The 14377-nt window shown below is 47.5% G+C and overlaps 1 protein-coding gene across 3 annotated transcripts in view; it reads left to right on the top strand.

Moving 5' to 3' along the window:
- Positions 1-14377, top strand: part of P2RX4 (purinergic receptor P2X 4) — a 245170-nt gene that overhangs the window by 122251 nt on the left and 108542 nt on the right. For all 3 annotated transcript variants that reach the window (XM_086943006.1, XM_086943005.1, XM_086943007.1), the window contains exons 3-4: positions 39-110; positions 1492-1564. In XM_086943006.1, coding sequence (XP_086799132.1) covers positions 39-110; positions 1492-1564 — 145 coding nt within the window. The remainder of the gene's footprint in view (positions 1-38; positions 111-1491; positions 1565-14377) is intronic.

Raw genomic sequence — 14377 nt, 5'->3', positions numbered from 1 at the left:
TTGATATGTTAACCACATCTCTTTGTATCTACAAATAGGCGGAAAACACATTTTTCGTCATTACGAACATAATCCTTACCCAGAACCAAACGCAGAGTCGCTGTCCTGAGGTACGTAAATGGTGTGAAACTGTAGCTTTTGACTAGCTTTAATTTAGTTTACTGTATGCAAATAACAGACAATTAGACTGTTCCAGCACGTTATATATAAGGCTTTCCACCAGTTACCTCAGAAGTGATAGGACCATTTTCACAGTATGTGGGGAGTCACACAGGTTGGTGAAAACATGATAGTAAAGTACTAGCTGTAATGTAATGGCAGTCCTTTTACTTCATTAAGAGCAGCACAAAGAGCTACACCCCTACTTTCAGATCTATTGGCAGTGTCCACTCCATGGACTGAAATCTTTGGTAACTGGTTGGCCATTAACCCTCTCTGGGAGTAGTTGTTGTGTAGTATAGCCCACCTCCATTGGTGGAACGCAACACATCTGCCTAGACTTAATATCTGTGTATTGTTTCCTTTTACCCTGTACAACATTTCTCTGCCTTTCGGCTAGGTTTGCGATATACCACATACCTGCATTGTGGAGTTTCAAACTTGCAACCATGTAGTATGAGATCTTGTGGCTATCAAATCATGCAACCTTTCTAGAGTTAGAAATGGAAATTGTAATTGCTGTGGTGTCCTTTCCAACAAATCTTTGAATGGAAGCACATTTGTACTCTATATGACCTTAATAACTTCACAGGAAGTGACACCACATTTGACATGGATGACAAGCTATCATGTTTTTAAGTTCTGACCCTGGTCTTGACCATAAGGCCTACAGCTCTGAACTTAATGGAAGTTCATTCTGTTAGCAAAGCTGCACTGTTCTGATAAAATAAACTATATAATGTCTTTGTAGTACTAGTTCTGAACACTGCCAGTGTAGATGACTGGTAATGGTAGCAAACTGTCTTGCCTAGTCGGAACATAGCTGCATGTTGATACTTTATGAAAAAGGACTACTATACAGGGCTGCTTTCATCCGTATTAATTCATTGTGGGTGTTCTTACTCCTCAGAACTTTGGGTCATCAAACCAGTCCGTGCTGATCTGCGGTTAGGCCCAATATGTACACCCAGTCACGTTGGTCTTAAGATATGACCAGTGATTGCGGCCCAGGTTCTGACATAAAAGGAGCTAGTTTGGATGCCATCAGCACACCAGTGACACTGTAGCATTTGCTCCCTATGATGTCCCACAGAAGCCCTTTATATATATTGAGAATGAGAGCCAAAACATGTAGTCATAAAAACCCCTTAAGCGACCAGTTGGATATCTGTTCATGGAAAATATAAGCCTCAAGCACCAGTACACTGTTAGTCCAATAAAAGGTATGAGTTAAAAAAAGTAAAATACTCTATTTTTTGTGAATTCCCGTAAGTAGATGGTCAAGCTATTGTAACTAGACCTCTAACATTGTTACTATTGTATTTTTCACAGCTACCCGATAACAAGACCATATGTAAATCACACAAAGACTGCAAAAAAGATTTTGTGGGTACGCACAGCAATGGTAAGTAGCCAAATCCCTACTGACTTTACCTTGCTGAGAAATACAGTCCTGTAGATACAATATATTGAACAATGTTAAACTCAGAAGGCATTCTTTGTTACCCATCAGAAAATAGGATAGTCAAAATGTGGTTCTGTGTTTTAAGAAAACACTTTCTGTAAACAAAGTAATATATTTCAAGAGAGCTTGTGTTTTTCTGCCTAGAAATCTACCTTGATACAGATAGTTACAGTTGACATGACCAGAAGCGCATCCTGGAATTGATTATGGTATTGTCAATTGCTTTTATCTACAAGAAACTGAAAACGGTAGCAGCCATGTTTGAGTCTTCATCCTTGTTGGCGAATCCCTCCTACAGCACTGGATACTAGAGAGAGCCATCATTCTCTTGGTGATCAAGGCTGTCCTGTTAATCACCCGAAACCTCATTTGCTCCACTGTAATTCGTTTTGCCTTCTTGTAGAACCCATGCATGCCTCAGCTATATTTAGGAATGGGTGGCGGTACTGACTATCCATTTGGGAATATCTTTGTAAAATTATATAATTGACGCAATATCAACAAGTGTATATATAGGTAATAAGAGGTTTACTATGCTTAGCTTCACATATATGTATCTTAACAATAGCTATAAATTCAACTTACATAGATGTAGAGTTACGAATGGTAAATCTTTACCTACCTATACACACTTACCTCCTCCATATTTTAATCTTTGATGTTTTGGAAACAATATTATGTTACCATGATATTCCCTACTCTATATTCCATACTACTGCTATGGGATTCCCAACACTATATGTTTGCAAAAAAAGCAATGCTTACCAATTCAGTTGGCCTTGAGCACTTTTCCGCTGCAGCTCTGGAGGATGCTAGGTTCCTTTTATTTTTGCCCTACCTAGCCCACGAGCTAACAGAAGACCTCAAACAACAGTAATTCTAAGTGGTAAAGTGATCAAGTATTCACCATTTATTTTAAGCGATGTAATACAAAGAGAGTCAAGCAGTCACATTATTAATTTTCTGGGGCATTTGGTGGAATACTGACAATACCTGGTTAGCCCTGAAGATGGTATTTTGTGCCAGAGGCGGCATCTTATGGGGACCATTTGGTTGTCTTTATAAATTACCACAACAGTGTAAGATGAAAACGTTTTTGGGAGTGTCTATCCTTTGCCCAAACTCAAAGGCAGTCCATGGAAGTGTGCGTCTAAGTTTTGCAGATAGACCCAGGATGGTTGGACAATGAAGAGTGTTTGTTTGGTAAGTCTGTGTTCAGCCACACGGGACTGGTGACCTCTTCCACCTGGCTTATACATCCAGCTGGGGAGTGGACATTGCTGTCCGGAGCCGTCTTCACACAACCGAAAGTAACAAGTGAGGCTTCCACTATCATCAACTAGCTCTATCGAATTCCCACTAATGGTAAAATGTATCAGTATGTCGGGTAGGTAACTTACTATTGGCCCCTTCAGTTTACTGATTTCTCCCTGCCTCTAAACACTTCTAGCTGAGTTAAGTCTTGGAGGCTGGCCTTTTCTACTATTGGTTATTTTAAGCAGGACTTCTGGCTTCCTTTGTGAGGATTGTGGCCGCCCAGAAAAAGCATGGTAAACTTGTTGTCCTGGCTTTACTTTGCACAATTCCCGAGTCATTCTGCACTGTATAATTGCAACATCTCAACTCTTGAGTTGCGTGGGAAAAGCAACGGCCTAAGCGGTTGTGAGGAATGCAATTCACAAAAAATTTAAATTTTGTCCTGTAGGTTTCTTCATGCATTTGGCTTAAATTTCCAATTGTTCAACAAATCACAAAGATATCTAGTTAACTCACATCCCCTTATACGAAGTTTAAAAATAAAAATTGTGTTAACTGATAAACTTGGTTTTCTTAAAAAAAATTGTGTTTGCACGCTGCACTTTAGCATTTACATTTTGCGTGAGCTGGGTTAAATCTCTGGGGCTGCTTTTAATCTTAGGAAAACACATTTTAGGTCAGATGTCGAGTGTTTGACGCGGACGCCAACGCGCACGCCCAGCTATTAAAGGGGCTGAGGACCCTACCGTACGCAGCAGGCGCGTCGCTGGAGCGCCAAAGGCGCGCCTAAGGCAAGCCCGTATGCTCCTGTCAACGCCTGACTGGTCCCAGGTACCAGAACCTCTGCTGGTTGCACGAGGGGCTCGAGCTTTTATACCACTGATGAGCTCCAGCAGTACAGAGGGTCGGTAAGGAGTATTTGTATCCATCGTATGTGCCCTGATGGGAAGACAACTCAATGCATGCATTGCCCCTTTCACTTTCGTCCTGCCCTCAATGAGCACACATCCCCGACTCCAGTTAATGTTTTTAACATGCTTTTGCTTAATTGTCATTCTTGTCATTCTTTGCCCAGACATGCCATTGAAATTAGACTACTGTTAGAGGACGAGAGTCCAGACGTTTTGTTTTTAAAAGAAACCTGGCTAACAAGTGACTCTTACGCAAGCTCTCCCCCCTGGGTACATTATTCAAAGACATGATAGAGAACTGAATAGAGGAGGGGGCATAGCCATCGTTTATAAAACTGGATTTAACTGCCGTATGTCAGGGAACGCTATACCCGACTGCAAGAGTCTGCTCTTTTCCATTGGTCTTCTCTCACACCTGCACTTTTTCTGGGATCTTAATTTATCGCCCTCCGGGGACACTGGGCAAATTTAGCAATGTCCTCCACGAAATTACACCTAACTTAGCTAGCACCAACTTTTCCCTGCTGGGAGACTTTAACATGCATTTAGATTTTTTTGAAAAATATTTTTATTGGTTTTCAACCCAAACAATGTCCCCCCCCCCACAAGACCTTCACCAGTAAGGGCAACATATGGGATACAGTGCGTACAGTCATTGTTCTCTGATAGGCTTATGCTTACATCAATATCAACATCAGAATGATCGTTCCAGCCTCCCCACCGTGCTCTAACGCTAACAATGCAACTTGCATCTTATACACCCACCGATGTAATGGGGGCCCAACATGGTACCCCCGCTGGCTCAAGCCTCGTCCGCCCCCCTCCCGCCTTACCCCTTACACCAGTGTGCTCTATGTACTCTAGGCCAGGATGTCCAATCATCTTTAACATGTTAAGGTGTGCCAACGGCCTACCACGGTTGGGCTGTCTCCCAATCCTCAACATGCCCTAGCACACTTCTGCCCTCCCTATGGCCACCCAAAACCCAGCTATATTCAGTGTGTCTCAGCAGGTTCCTGCAGGGCCCCCAAGGAGTCAGAGTCCGAGTCCGGCTCCGGCCGTGTCATTAGTGCCACTAGCGCTTCCCATGCTTGTGCCGTTTACATCGTCTTGTCATTATTTGCTCTTCTGGCTTGTTGGAGCCTGACCATGCCCTCATTAGCCGCCCAGCTCCTGAATTCCGTTTTCCATCGCTCTACACTAGGGCCGTGCGTGGATTTCCACCTTCTCGTTAGTTCCCGCTTGGCCAACAGCAACCCCAAATCAATGAATTTACACGTTACTATGGTGCGCGCTGTATGAGGGTACCAGTGCAGTATGCATGCTCCCATGGTGGGTTCTATCTGCCTATCTGTTACCCTGCATAGGACCTCAACTACCTCCTCCTAGTATGTGCCGACCCGCGGGCAACTCCACATCCTGTGTAGGAAGTCTGCAGCATTCGAACGACACCTAGGGCAACATGCCGACTCCACATTAAAATATTTATACTCCTCCACGCTCTCTTCACCAATTTAGACCAAGTCGATTCAGGTATGTCTTTGCCCATATCTACCTTCCATTTCTCTCGCAGTCGAGTTAGCAGTTGAAGCAACTCCCCCATCATTCGCCGATACAGGCACGTTACTGCCTTCATCGTCCCTGCGGCGATTACTACATATTGGCACGTCAGGGATGTCTGCGGTTCCAGCAGCCCTTCCCCCCAGTATTCCTGAATTGCTGCCACCAAAGCGGCATCTAACAAGAAATCACCCCTTGGCAATCCGTATTTGTCCTGCAGTGACGGCTAGGGCAAGAGAGCTCTGTCCTCGTACAAGTCCCCAATAATCTGCAATCCCAGTTCTTCCCACTCAGCTAATGTCGGCCAGTCCTCTCCGTGCCGAAGGGCCATACACATTCCAAGAGGTATCTGCGGTGCGTACGGTCGAGTCTCACCTACTCTACGCCTACTTCTATTCCAGCTTGCCCTTAGCGCGCTCTCTTCAGAAGTGAACGATGCAACCCACAACCGGTGGCCCAAAACCACAAAGGATAAGACATGCAGCGGAACCCAACGATTCTCTGGACCATCCGGTCCCCTGAACTCTTGAGCAACTGCCTGCGTGAGCCACTGCAGTTGGGCCACTAGATAATACAGTTCAAAGTCTGGGACCGCCCATCCCCCCTCCGCTCTAGGTCCCATCATCGTGGCCAGAGCCACCCTCCTCCTACCGCTCCCCCATAAAAATCCCCCTACCATAGTTCATAGCGTCCTAAACACCTGGCCCGGAATCCAGATCGGTAGTGTCCTGAAATAATATAGTAGCCTAGGGAGTGCCACCATTTTCATAAGCGCTACCCTTCCCCCACTGAGAGCGGCAGAGTACTCCAGAATGCCATGCTGCCCTTGATTCCTCGCACTGCCCTATTCACATTCCCCTGCACAAGATCTGTTTGCTCATGATAAATGTTAGTTCCCAGATACGGCAGGCAGCAGGGCTCCCACCTTATTCCAAGGAATCTGTCGGGGAACAGGCTAGTCTTCTCCCAGTTCATGCACAACCCTGACGCCACACCAAACGCCCGAGCAGCTCAGCCGCTCCCGTTAAGTCCCTGCCAGGGCCCGCTAGAAACATCAACAGGTCATCTGCATAGAGTGATATATAGTGCATGTCTCCACGCATCTCCAGTCCAGTGTAATGCTTCCCTGATCTATCTTGCACTGCCAGGGGTTCAATCGCTAGTGCAAATAACAGTGGATGAAGCGGACAACCCTGTCACGTTCTGCGTCCTACTATGCAGGCCGCTGATACCGCGCCCCCCCCCCCCCCCCCCACCCCCTCCCGTCCGCACCCGAGCCGTCGCTGATGTATACAGTATTTGGGTCCACCTCACGAAGTCCTCCCCCAACCCCATCTTACGCATAACCTGAAAGAGAAAGGGACATTCCAGGCTATCAAATGCCTTCTTTATGTCCACCGATAGAATCAAAGCATACGGTAACAGGTCTCTGCAGTTCTCTAGGATTCGCCGTAGCCCTTGCACATTAATGGCCCTATTACGCTTGGGATAAAACCGGATTGGTCTCCGTGTATCAGCTGTCACATATAGGGGAGGAGGCGCGATGCCAATATTATACTTAAGATTTTGTAGTCAGTTGTCAACATTGACAGCGGGCGATATGCTTTCTTGTCTGTAGCTTCCCTTCCAGGCTTCAGGAGAGGGATAATAATAGCCTCCCTGGTGGTCTTAGGTAACCTCCCTGCCTCGTATGCCTCCTGATTGATCAATTGCAACCACGGAGCCAAGCAATCTACATATTTAGAGTAAAACTCTATAGAGAGGTCGTCTACCCCAGGAGTTTTGTTACGAGCCATACGTTTAATCGCACTCCTTATCTCTCCTACCATAATCTCGCTGCCCAGCAGGTCCCCCTGCTCCTTGGTCAAGCTCAGTAGAGCCACCTCCTCCAAATATTCCCGTACAGTGTCTGGGCCCTGAGTCAGCTGGCTACTGTACAGCCCAGTGTAATACTCCAGGAACAAGCCTTTTATTCCAGTCTGCGTGTGCACCACCTCTCCCGATGCGGCTAACAGGCCCAATATCGGCAGTCCCCTGGGGGTCAGATTGGCCGACAACGCCATCAGTGCGCTCGATTTGTCCCCCTCAGCATGCATCCTTGCTCTATAACTATTATAATCAAAGGAGCGCAGTCTCTCCACCTGAACCGCTACTCCCTCTCTAGCTTCCGAGATCTCAGCTTGTGTCTCTGGATTCCCAGGTCGGACCTTCTCCACGTCTCGCAACAGGCCTTCCGCCCTTTCTAAGTCAGTAAATATCGTTTTCCGTACTCCCGTCGCCTTACTATACAGATCCCCCTAGTCACAACCTTAAACGCATCCCACTCAATTGCCATTGATGTTGCGGTCCCCTGGTTCTTCTCGCAGTATCGTTCAATACCTGTCCTCAGCTCCTCCCCAAAGACCAGATCTTCCAATGCTTCTGGAATGAGCTGCCAGGTCGGTATGACCGCCCTCTCCTGACTCTACCTCATTCGCACTAGCAATGGGTTATGATCTGACCAGCGTTCTCGCCAGGTACTCACTACCTGTCAACATGGAATGAACAGCAGGGGCGCATAATATTACATCTAGCCACACATGCAAGTCGTGAAGGCCGGAATAATAAGAGTAATCCCTCTTTTCTAAATGCTGGGCGCGCCATGTCGCTATAAGATCCCAATTGGTTTCCCAGGTGCCTCTTGCCTTGGAGATCCATATGCACCGAGGCTCCAGACAGCGAGGGGTGAGATCTATCTCGCTCCATGTCTGTTATAGAATTAAAGTCTCCCCCCACTATTGCCGCCGTAGTTAGATATGACGCTAGGCTCCCTGACAATTTCTCAAAAAAGGAGGGTTGGTCGACATTAGGGGAATAAACACTACATAACGCAACATCCATTCCATTGAGCCATCCCATTACTGCCACAAACCTCCCTTCCGGATCAATCAAGTGATGCAGTGGCTGAAAAGGGACCCCCGCCCTAAACCACACCAATGCACCATTTGCAAACGCAGAGTAGGTCGTGTAGAATAACTGCCCCCTCCACCTCTTTTTTAGGGCCCGCCCCTCAGCTAGGTTAAGATGTGTTTCCTGTAGGAAAGCAATATGTACCCCCTGCCGTACCAGGTAGGCATGCACCTTGTGCCGCCTCTGCATCGTATGGGGCCCCCGCACATTCCAAGTAATACATTTCAAATCATGTAACGTACCCAGTATTTATACCTTTCCTCCTACGCACCCACCTCATGTCTAAGAGCACACCGATGTCATCAACTTCCCAAACACTCCTCCTCATCCCTCCCCCACTCCCACCCCCCAGAACAGGCACTACAACATTAGAACCCATCCAAACTATTACTCAAACACACCACTAAACTCCTAAGGAGCTAACCCATACAAACTTACTGGAGGTAAGCCCTAGGTTTCAGAGAATCAGACACCTAGTTGTCCATCATCCTGCGCTCAACCCCCGTATCACTGAGCCCGCCCCTTCAGTCCCGCCGGTGCAACAGTGACCTTCAGCCAGTTTTCCAGGTATTCCGTCATGTCCGGCCCTTCCACCCCTTCCGGCAGCCCCACCACTCGGATGTTGTTCCTTCGATTCCTCCCTTCTGCATCCTCTGCACGCTTTTCCAGGGTACGCAGCCTATTCTGAAAATCGTCCATCTGGGCTGCCATTGACTTCTGAGCTGGTTCCAGAACCTCTATGGATACTTCCGTTTGTTTCACCCTGTCGGCCAGCTTGGCATGGCCATTCGTAGCAATCCCAGCCCTTGTGTCACATGACCGATGTCCTTTTGCAAGGCTTCCCTAGTGTCTGAAATGACTTGTAGTATTTGATCGACTTGCTGCTGAAGCATCCCCTCTGGACGTTGCTGCGATCCCTCCCATGCCTCTGTGACCGTTGTATCTTCTTCATGTTCCTGCAGTGCTCCCATCTGCTTTCCCCTTGGCTTCCACATGCCCCCACTGGACTGTGGGATCTCTTGGCTGTCAAACTGTCACTATGATGCACTGCTGCTCACTGTGCATCCGTGACCCAGGCAATGCGACAATCTTTATTGCGTTGGTCGCCGCCCTCTCGTATTCTCACCCGCCCTGTCAGGATAAACCGCCAAGACCAGCCAGGCTGTTCCACTCTGCGCCCTCGGTTCCCCAATGGGACCACTCCCCAAATGGGCTCTTCAGGAATTTCTTCTCAGCCCGGGCCAATCTTGCCTCTAGACTGTCACACCCCGGCCGATGGATTATGTTCCGGGTGGATATGAAGGGGTCTCTATACTAGCATCTGGGTTCGCTCTCGGCCATCCGCTTACAACCGCAGCGCCCCTCCCGTCAGCCCAGATCAGTCCACCACCGCAGTTCACACCACTGCTCAGTGCGCTGCGCGGCCCCGCAGTCGTGGCCACTGTAGCCCCTCCACGTCATCCGCCAACTCCTCCGCTTCACATTAACATGCATTTTGATGACCACTTTTTACCAGCAACACGTGACATATTGGATAGTTTGGAAGCCCTCCAATTCTTCCAGAAAGTAAGAGGCCACACCAATTCTCATGGTCATTTAGTTGACCCTATCTTTACTAATGCCCCAGATGTTCAGGTTAGAAATGCTATTTCGCTGCCTTGGACAGATCACTGCCTTATTCCCTTTTCTTGGACTCATCAAGCTAGCAGCAGAACAACGGTAACATCTACCAAAGTGTTCCACTTATGGTCACAACTCACAGTAGAACGCTGGGTATCAATACTTAATGATAGTAGATCAGCACCAGACTCCAATCCGATTATGGCAAGTCACAACTTTGAAAAATGGATGATCTCTTCTTTAGGATTGTAAAAAACAAGGACCCCCTGAGTAGTAGAGTAAACAGAGCTCCTAGGACAGAGATAACACTGTATGTGAAAAAAGTGGGTTACTGATCTCTTCTTTAGACATGGTGCTTCCAAAGAAACAAATTAAGGATAAGAGCGAAGTAAATAGAACAGCTTGGGATACACGCAAATTACGTAAACTTAAGCAGGTCTGCAAACGGTCTGAAAGAACATGGAGAAAAGATTACTCCATTACTAGTAAAATGTTTTATAGGGAGGACATTAAAAGGTATAAGGAAGAAATTAAGTGTGCACAGTCGCTTTATTACAAAAACTAAGACTTTCAGCCCCCAATTCCTCCCACGAAATATTCTGCATAGTGAAATCCCTTATTAAGCCCCCTCCCCCATCTATTCCCTGCAATGATATGACATCTCGTTGCAACCAATTAGCAACTTTTTTCTTTGATAAAATCCAAGATATTTACACCTCCTTTCACCAGGCCACAGCTTTAATCAATGTCCCCTTAGCCAACAACAAAGGAGGCATTGATAACTGCATTTTATCTGATTCCTCCGTTGGATCATCCCTCACTGCAAGGTAGCCTTGGCCAGTTGAAGTCAGGCTTCCCCAGGGATACAGCCCCCCCCCTCATTTTAAATCGAATTCTTGATACAGTATCTAATGTTATCCTAGATATGACTAATGCTACATTTCGGACAGGCATTGTCCCGCCCCCATGGAAGCAAGCAATGGTTAAAGCTTTGCTGAACAAGCCGAACCTGGACTCTGAGATGTTGGGGCACTATCGGCCCATGTCATAACTGTCAGGGATCAGCAAAATTTCTGAAAACATGTGAATAGTGCTTTGTCCGTGTTTTTGGAAAGCAATAACTGTCTTCACCCATCTCAAACTGAGTTCAGACTCCAACAGGCACAGAAATGGCCCTTTTAGCTGTGGTTGAGGTAACTAGGAAAATCTTAGATAATGGGGGCTGCGCTGCCATTGTGCTTTTAGATCTTAGTGCAGCCTTCAACACAGTCAGTCATCAGTTGCTTATCCAGAGGATGAAAGATGTAGGAGTGACTGATTTGGCCCTTAAATGGATCCAGTCCTTTTTGGACGACCGATCATTTCAAGTGTTCCATGAATACTGCATCTCTGACCCTCAGCCACTCCGATGTGGGGTTCCTCAGGGATCCTCCCTGTCCCCCAAGCTTTTTAATGTGTACATGAGCCCCTTGGCAGATGTGGTAGAGCCGTTCAGCATCCAAATCGTTACCTATGCCGACGATACACAGCTGATTGTTTCTTTTATTCAGCTCAACAACACTGCCTTGGAGCTGGCCAAGTGTCTTGGAGAGGTCTCAGCATGGATGGAGGACTCATTCCTGAAGTTGAACGGATCTAAAATGGAGCTGATGTTTCTGGGTAAACCTTCTGTACCCAATATACTACCATCTTGGCCAAGTTGCTTCAGCCCTCCCCATCCCCAAAGATTATATCAAGAGTTTGGGGCTTTGGTTGGATCGTAATCTTGACTTTGGGGAGCAAGCAAGGAAGGTTGCTGGTAGCTGCTTTGGGATGATGAGGATGACCTGTAAAATCATTCCTCTCCTTCCTTTCGCTGCAAGGAAAGTGATAGCTCAGTCCCTCATTCTTTCCAGGCTCGACTATGCTAATGCACTATATTTAGGAGCACCATGCACTGTGGTAAGTGGGCGGTGGTAGAGCCCACAAGCTGCTGCTGTTGCTCAGACCCACTTGTGTTAGCGATATTTTTAAAATACTGCAATTTGTTTTACTCCGTTCTTAAATTGTTATACTCTGCTTTTAAATTGTGTTGCCACAACGTACCTGGGTCCAGAATCTTGCCAGTGAGAGGGTGGGGCTGACAGGACACTCGGGGGGCCTTTCCTCGACTGTCCCTCCTTCCCGCCCTGGTCCGACGCGGCGAATAGCGCCGTTGCGCAGAGGGCGGGGAAGGGAGAGCTCAGGCACTTCTGGTTGCGGTCAGCGGTCCAGTGGTTGCAGCATAGGATAAAGGGTACATGCATGAGCGGCTGCACAGCGGACGCGCGCAGCGGGTGCGCCGAAGGCCCGCCAAAGGCAAGCCCGTCTGCGCCCTTCCGCGGCCGTTCTGGGACCGGGGCCTTAACCCCTGGCCAAAATAATGCTAGAGTTCAGTGGAGTTTTGCACAACTATACGATCTCCGCCCCAGGATACCTAGCGCGTGTAGCCACAGTATGAAGGTCTATCAGGATGCTGGATAGGTTCATTGCCCATTCAGCTACGGCACTGTAGGTAAGCTAAAGCGAGGGGCGACAAGGCTGTCTTGAGGTCTGCTGATTTGTAGATCAATGTGCAAACATAAATTGGACATCTTTGATTTACTCACAGATAGAAAACTTGACCTTTTATTCCTCACGGAGACATGGCTGGACTCCGATTCCGAGTCAGAAATTATCGAGGCCCTCCCCCCTGGGTACATGATAGTCAGGATGGATAGGACGCCTGGTAGAGGCGGTGGGGTAGCCATTGTTTTTAAACATCCATTGAGCTGCTCACTGGAACCTACGACCATAGCTAATAGTGAGGCAGGCTCATTTATAATTGGGGTCAGCTCTCACCTTACGGTGAAAGGACTCCTGGTCTATAGACCTCCTGGCCCGCATGCACGGTTTGCGTCTAGCTAGTTGGAAGGAATCATGGACTCAGCTCTACGGAATGACAAATTCCTATTGTTGGGGGACCTTAATATCCATCTGGAGAATTCCCTCAATAGGGGAGCTGTAGACTTGTGTCAGGAACTACAGTCACTGCAATTAGGTCTGAATTCCAATGCCCCTACCCATCAGCATGGCCATTTATTGGATCCAGTATTCGCTAATTGGGAGGGAGTTGAAGTGACCACTCCCATCCCTATCCCCTGGTCCGACCACTTCTTTGTTCCCTTTGTGGTAAAGATCCCAGAACTTAAAGCCCCCGAGCAACCTGTGCTAAACCACCTGTGTCGTAAATGGGCAGGCTTCTCACAGACTAAGTTCAATGAAGCTCTGGTCCGAAGAGGGTCACCGGGGGGTACCGACGTCGAAACAGCCTGCCTCAATCTAGAAAGAGCATAAGAGAAGCTCTAGACAGTGTAGCCCCGCTACGTCAGAATAAAAAGTTGAATAGACAACAGAAATCCGCACCTTGGTACAATGATGACTTCCGCCTGGCTAGGACAGAGTGTAAACGTCTGGAGAGACAATGGAGGAACGGCTTTCTTAGTCAGGCCAAGCTGGAATATCTAAAAAAAGCGGAAAAAGTACCCTTGGCTTATTAGACGGGCCAAGGCCACTTACTATGCAGAGAGAATTGGAGCAGCTGGAAACTCCACTAAGGAATTATTTAGGATCTATAAGGAGATTTCCTCACTACAGCGTCTGCTATTCCCACGGAAGGCTCATTGGAATCTTGCGACCGTATCGCGGTTTTCTCTCAAGAAAGTGGAGAAAATGTACTCTTCCTTTCAAGGAGCCAAAAAAACAGGTGCAGAGTTTGTGGAGGCAATCGGAGGTTTTGGGGCAAGCCAGAGGCTGGATAGTTTTATCACCCCTCCCCCCGAGTCGCTCTGCAAAATCTGCAGTTCTATAAAGTCTGGCTCACCTAGGGATCCTGCCTCACCCAAACTGCTTGGGGAGAGTATTGCCATTCTTGAGCCTTATATCAGGCATCTCTTAGATGTATCGTTTAGTATGCACACGGTGCCGGATAACTGGAAAAAGGCTGTGGTTCTTCCACTTCAGAAAAAACCTAATATCAGCCCTGAGAAACTGGAAAATCTCCGCCCTATCTCGCTGTTACCGTATCTGGCGAAAGTGGCAGAGAAGGCTGCAAATTTACATCTCATGGCCCATGTGGAAGAAGCCAATCTTCTCCACCCCACGCAATTTGGATTTCGGTCACTTTACTCTACGGAGTCAGCTCTACTAATGGCCACGGAGGCCATTAGGCAGGGAGCAGATGAGGGGCAAACAATGGCTCTCATCCTTTTGGACCTGCGCGCCGCTTTTGACACGGTAGCACATTACACCTTGCTACAGTGTCTGGACAAGGGCGGTGTCTCAGGCGCGGCGCTAAAATGGATACAATCATTCGTGATGGAACGTAGCTTTCAGGTTAGCGACAGGGCACCCACTACTCTAAAGCTATGAAACTGGATCAGGGTGTGCCTCAGGGCCA

This window comes from Lissotriton vulgaris, chromosome 11 (assembly GCF_964263255.1).
Source record: "Lissotriton vulgaris chromosome 11, aLisVul1.2, whole genome shotgun sequence".
In the NCBI taxonomy this organism is placed as follows: Eukaryota; Metazoa; Chordata; class Amphibia; order Caudata; family Salamandridae; genus Lissotriton; species Lissotriton vulgaris.
This window is presented reverse-complemented; position numbering and strand designations above follow the sequence as displayed.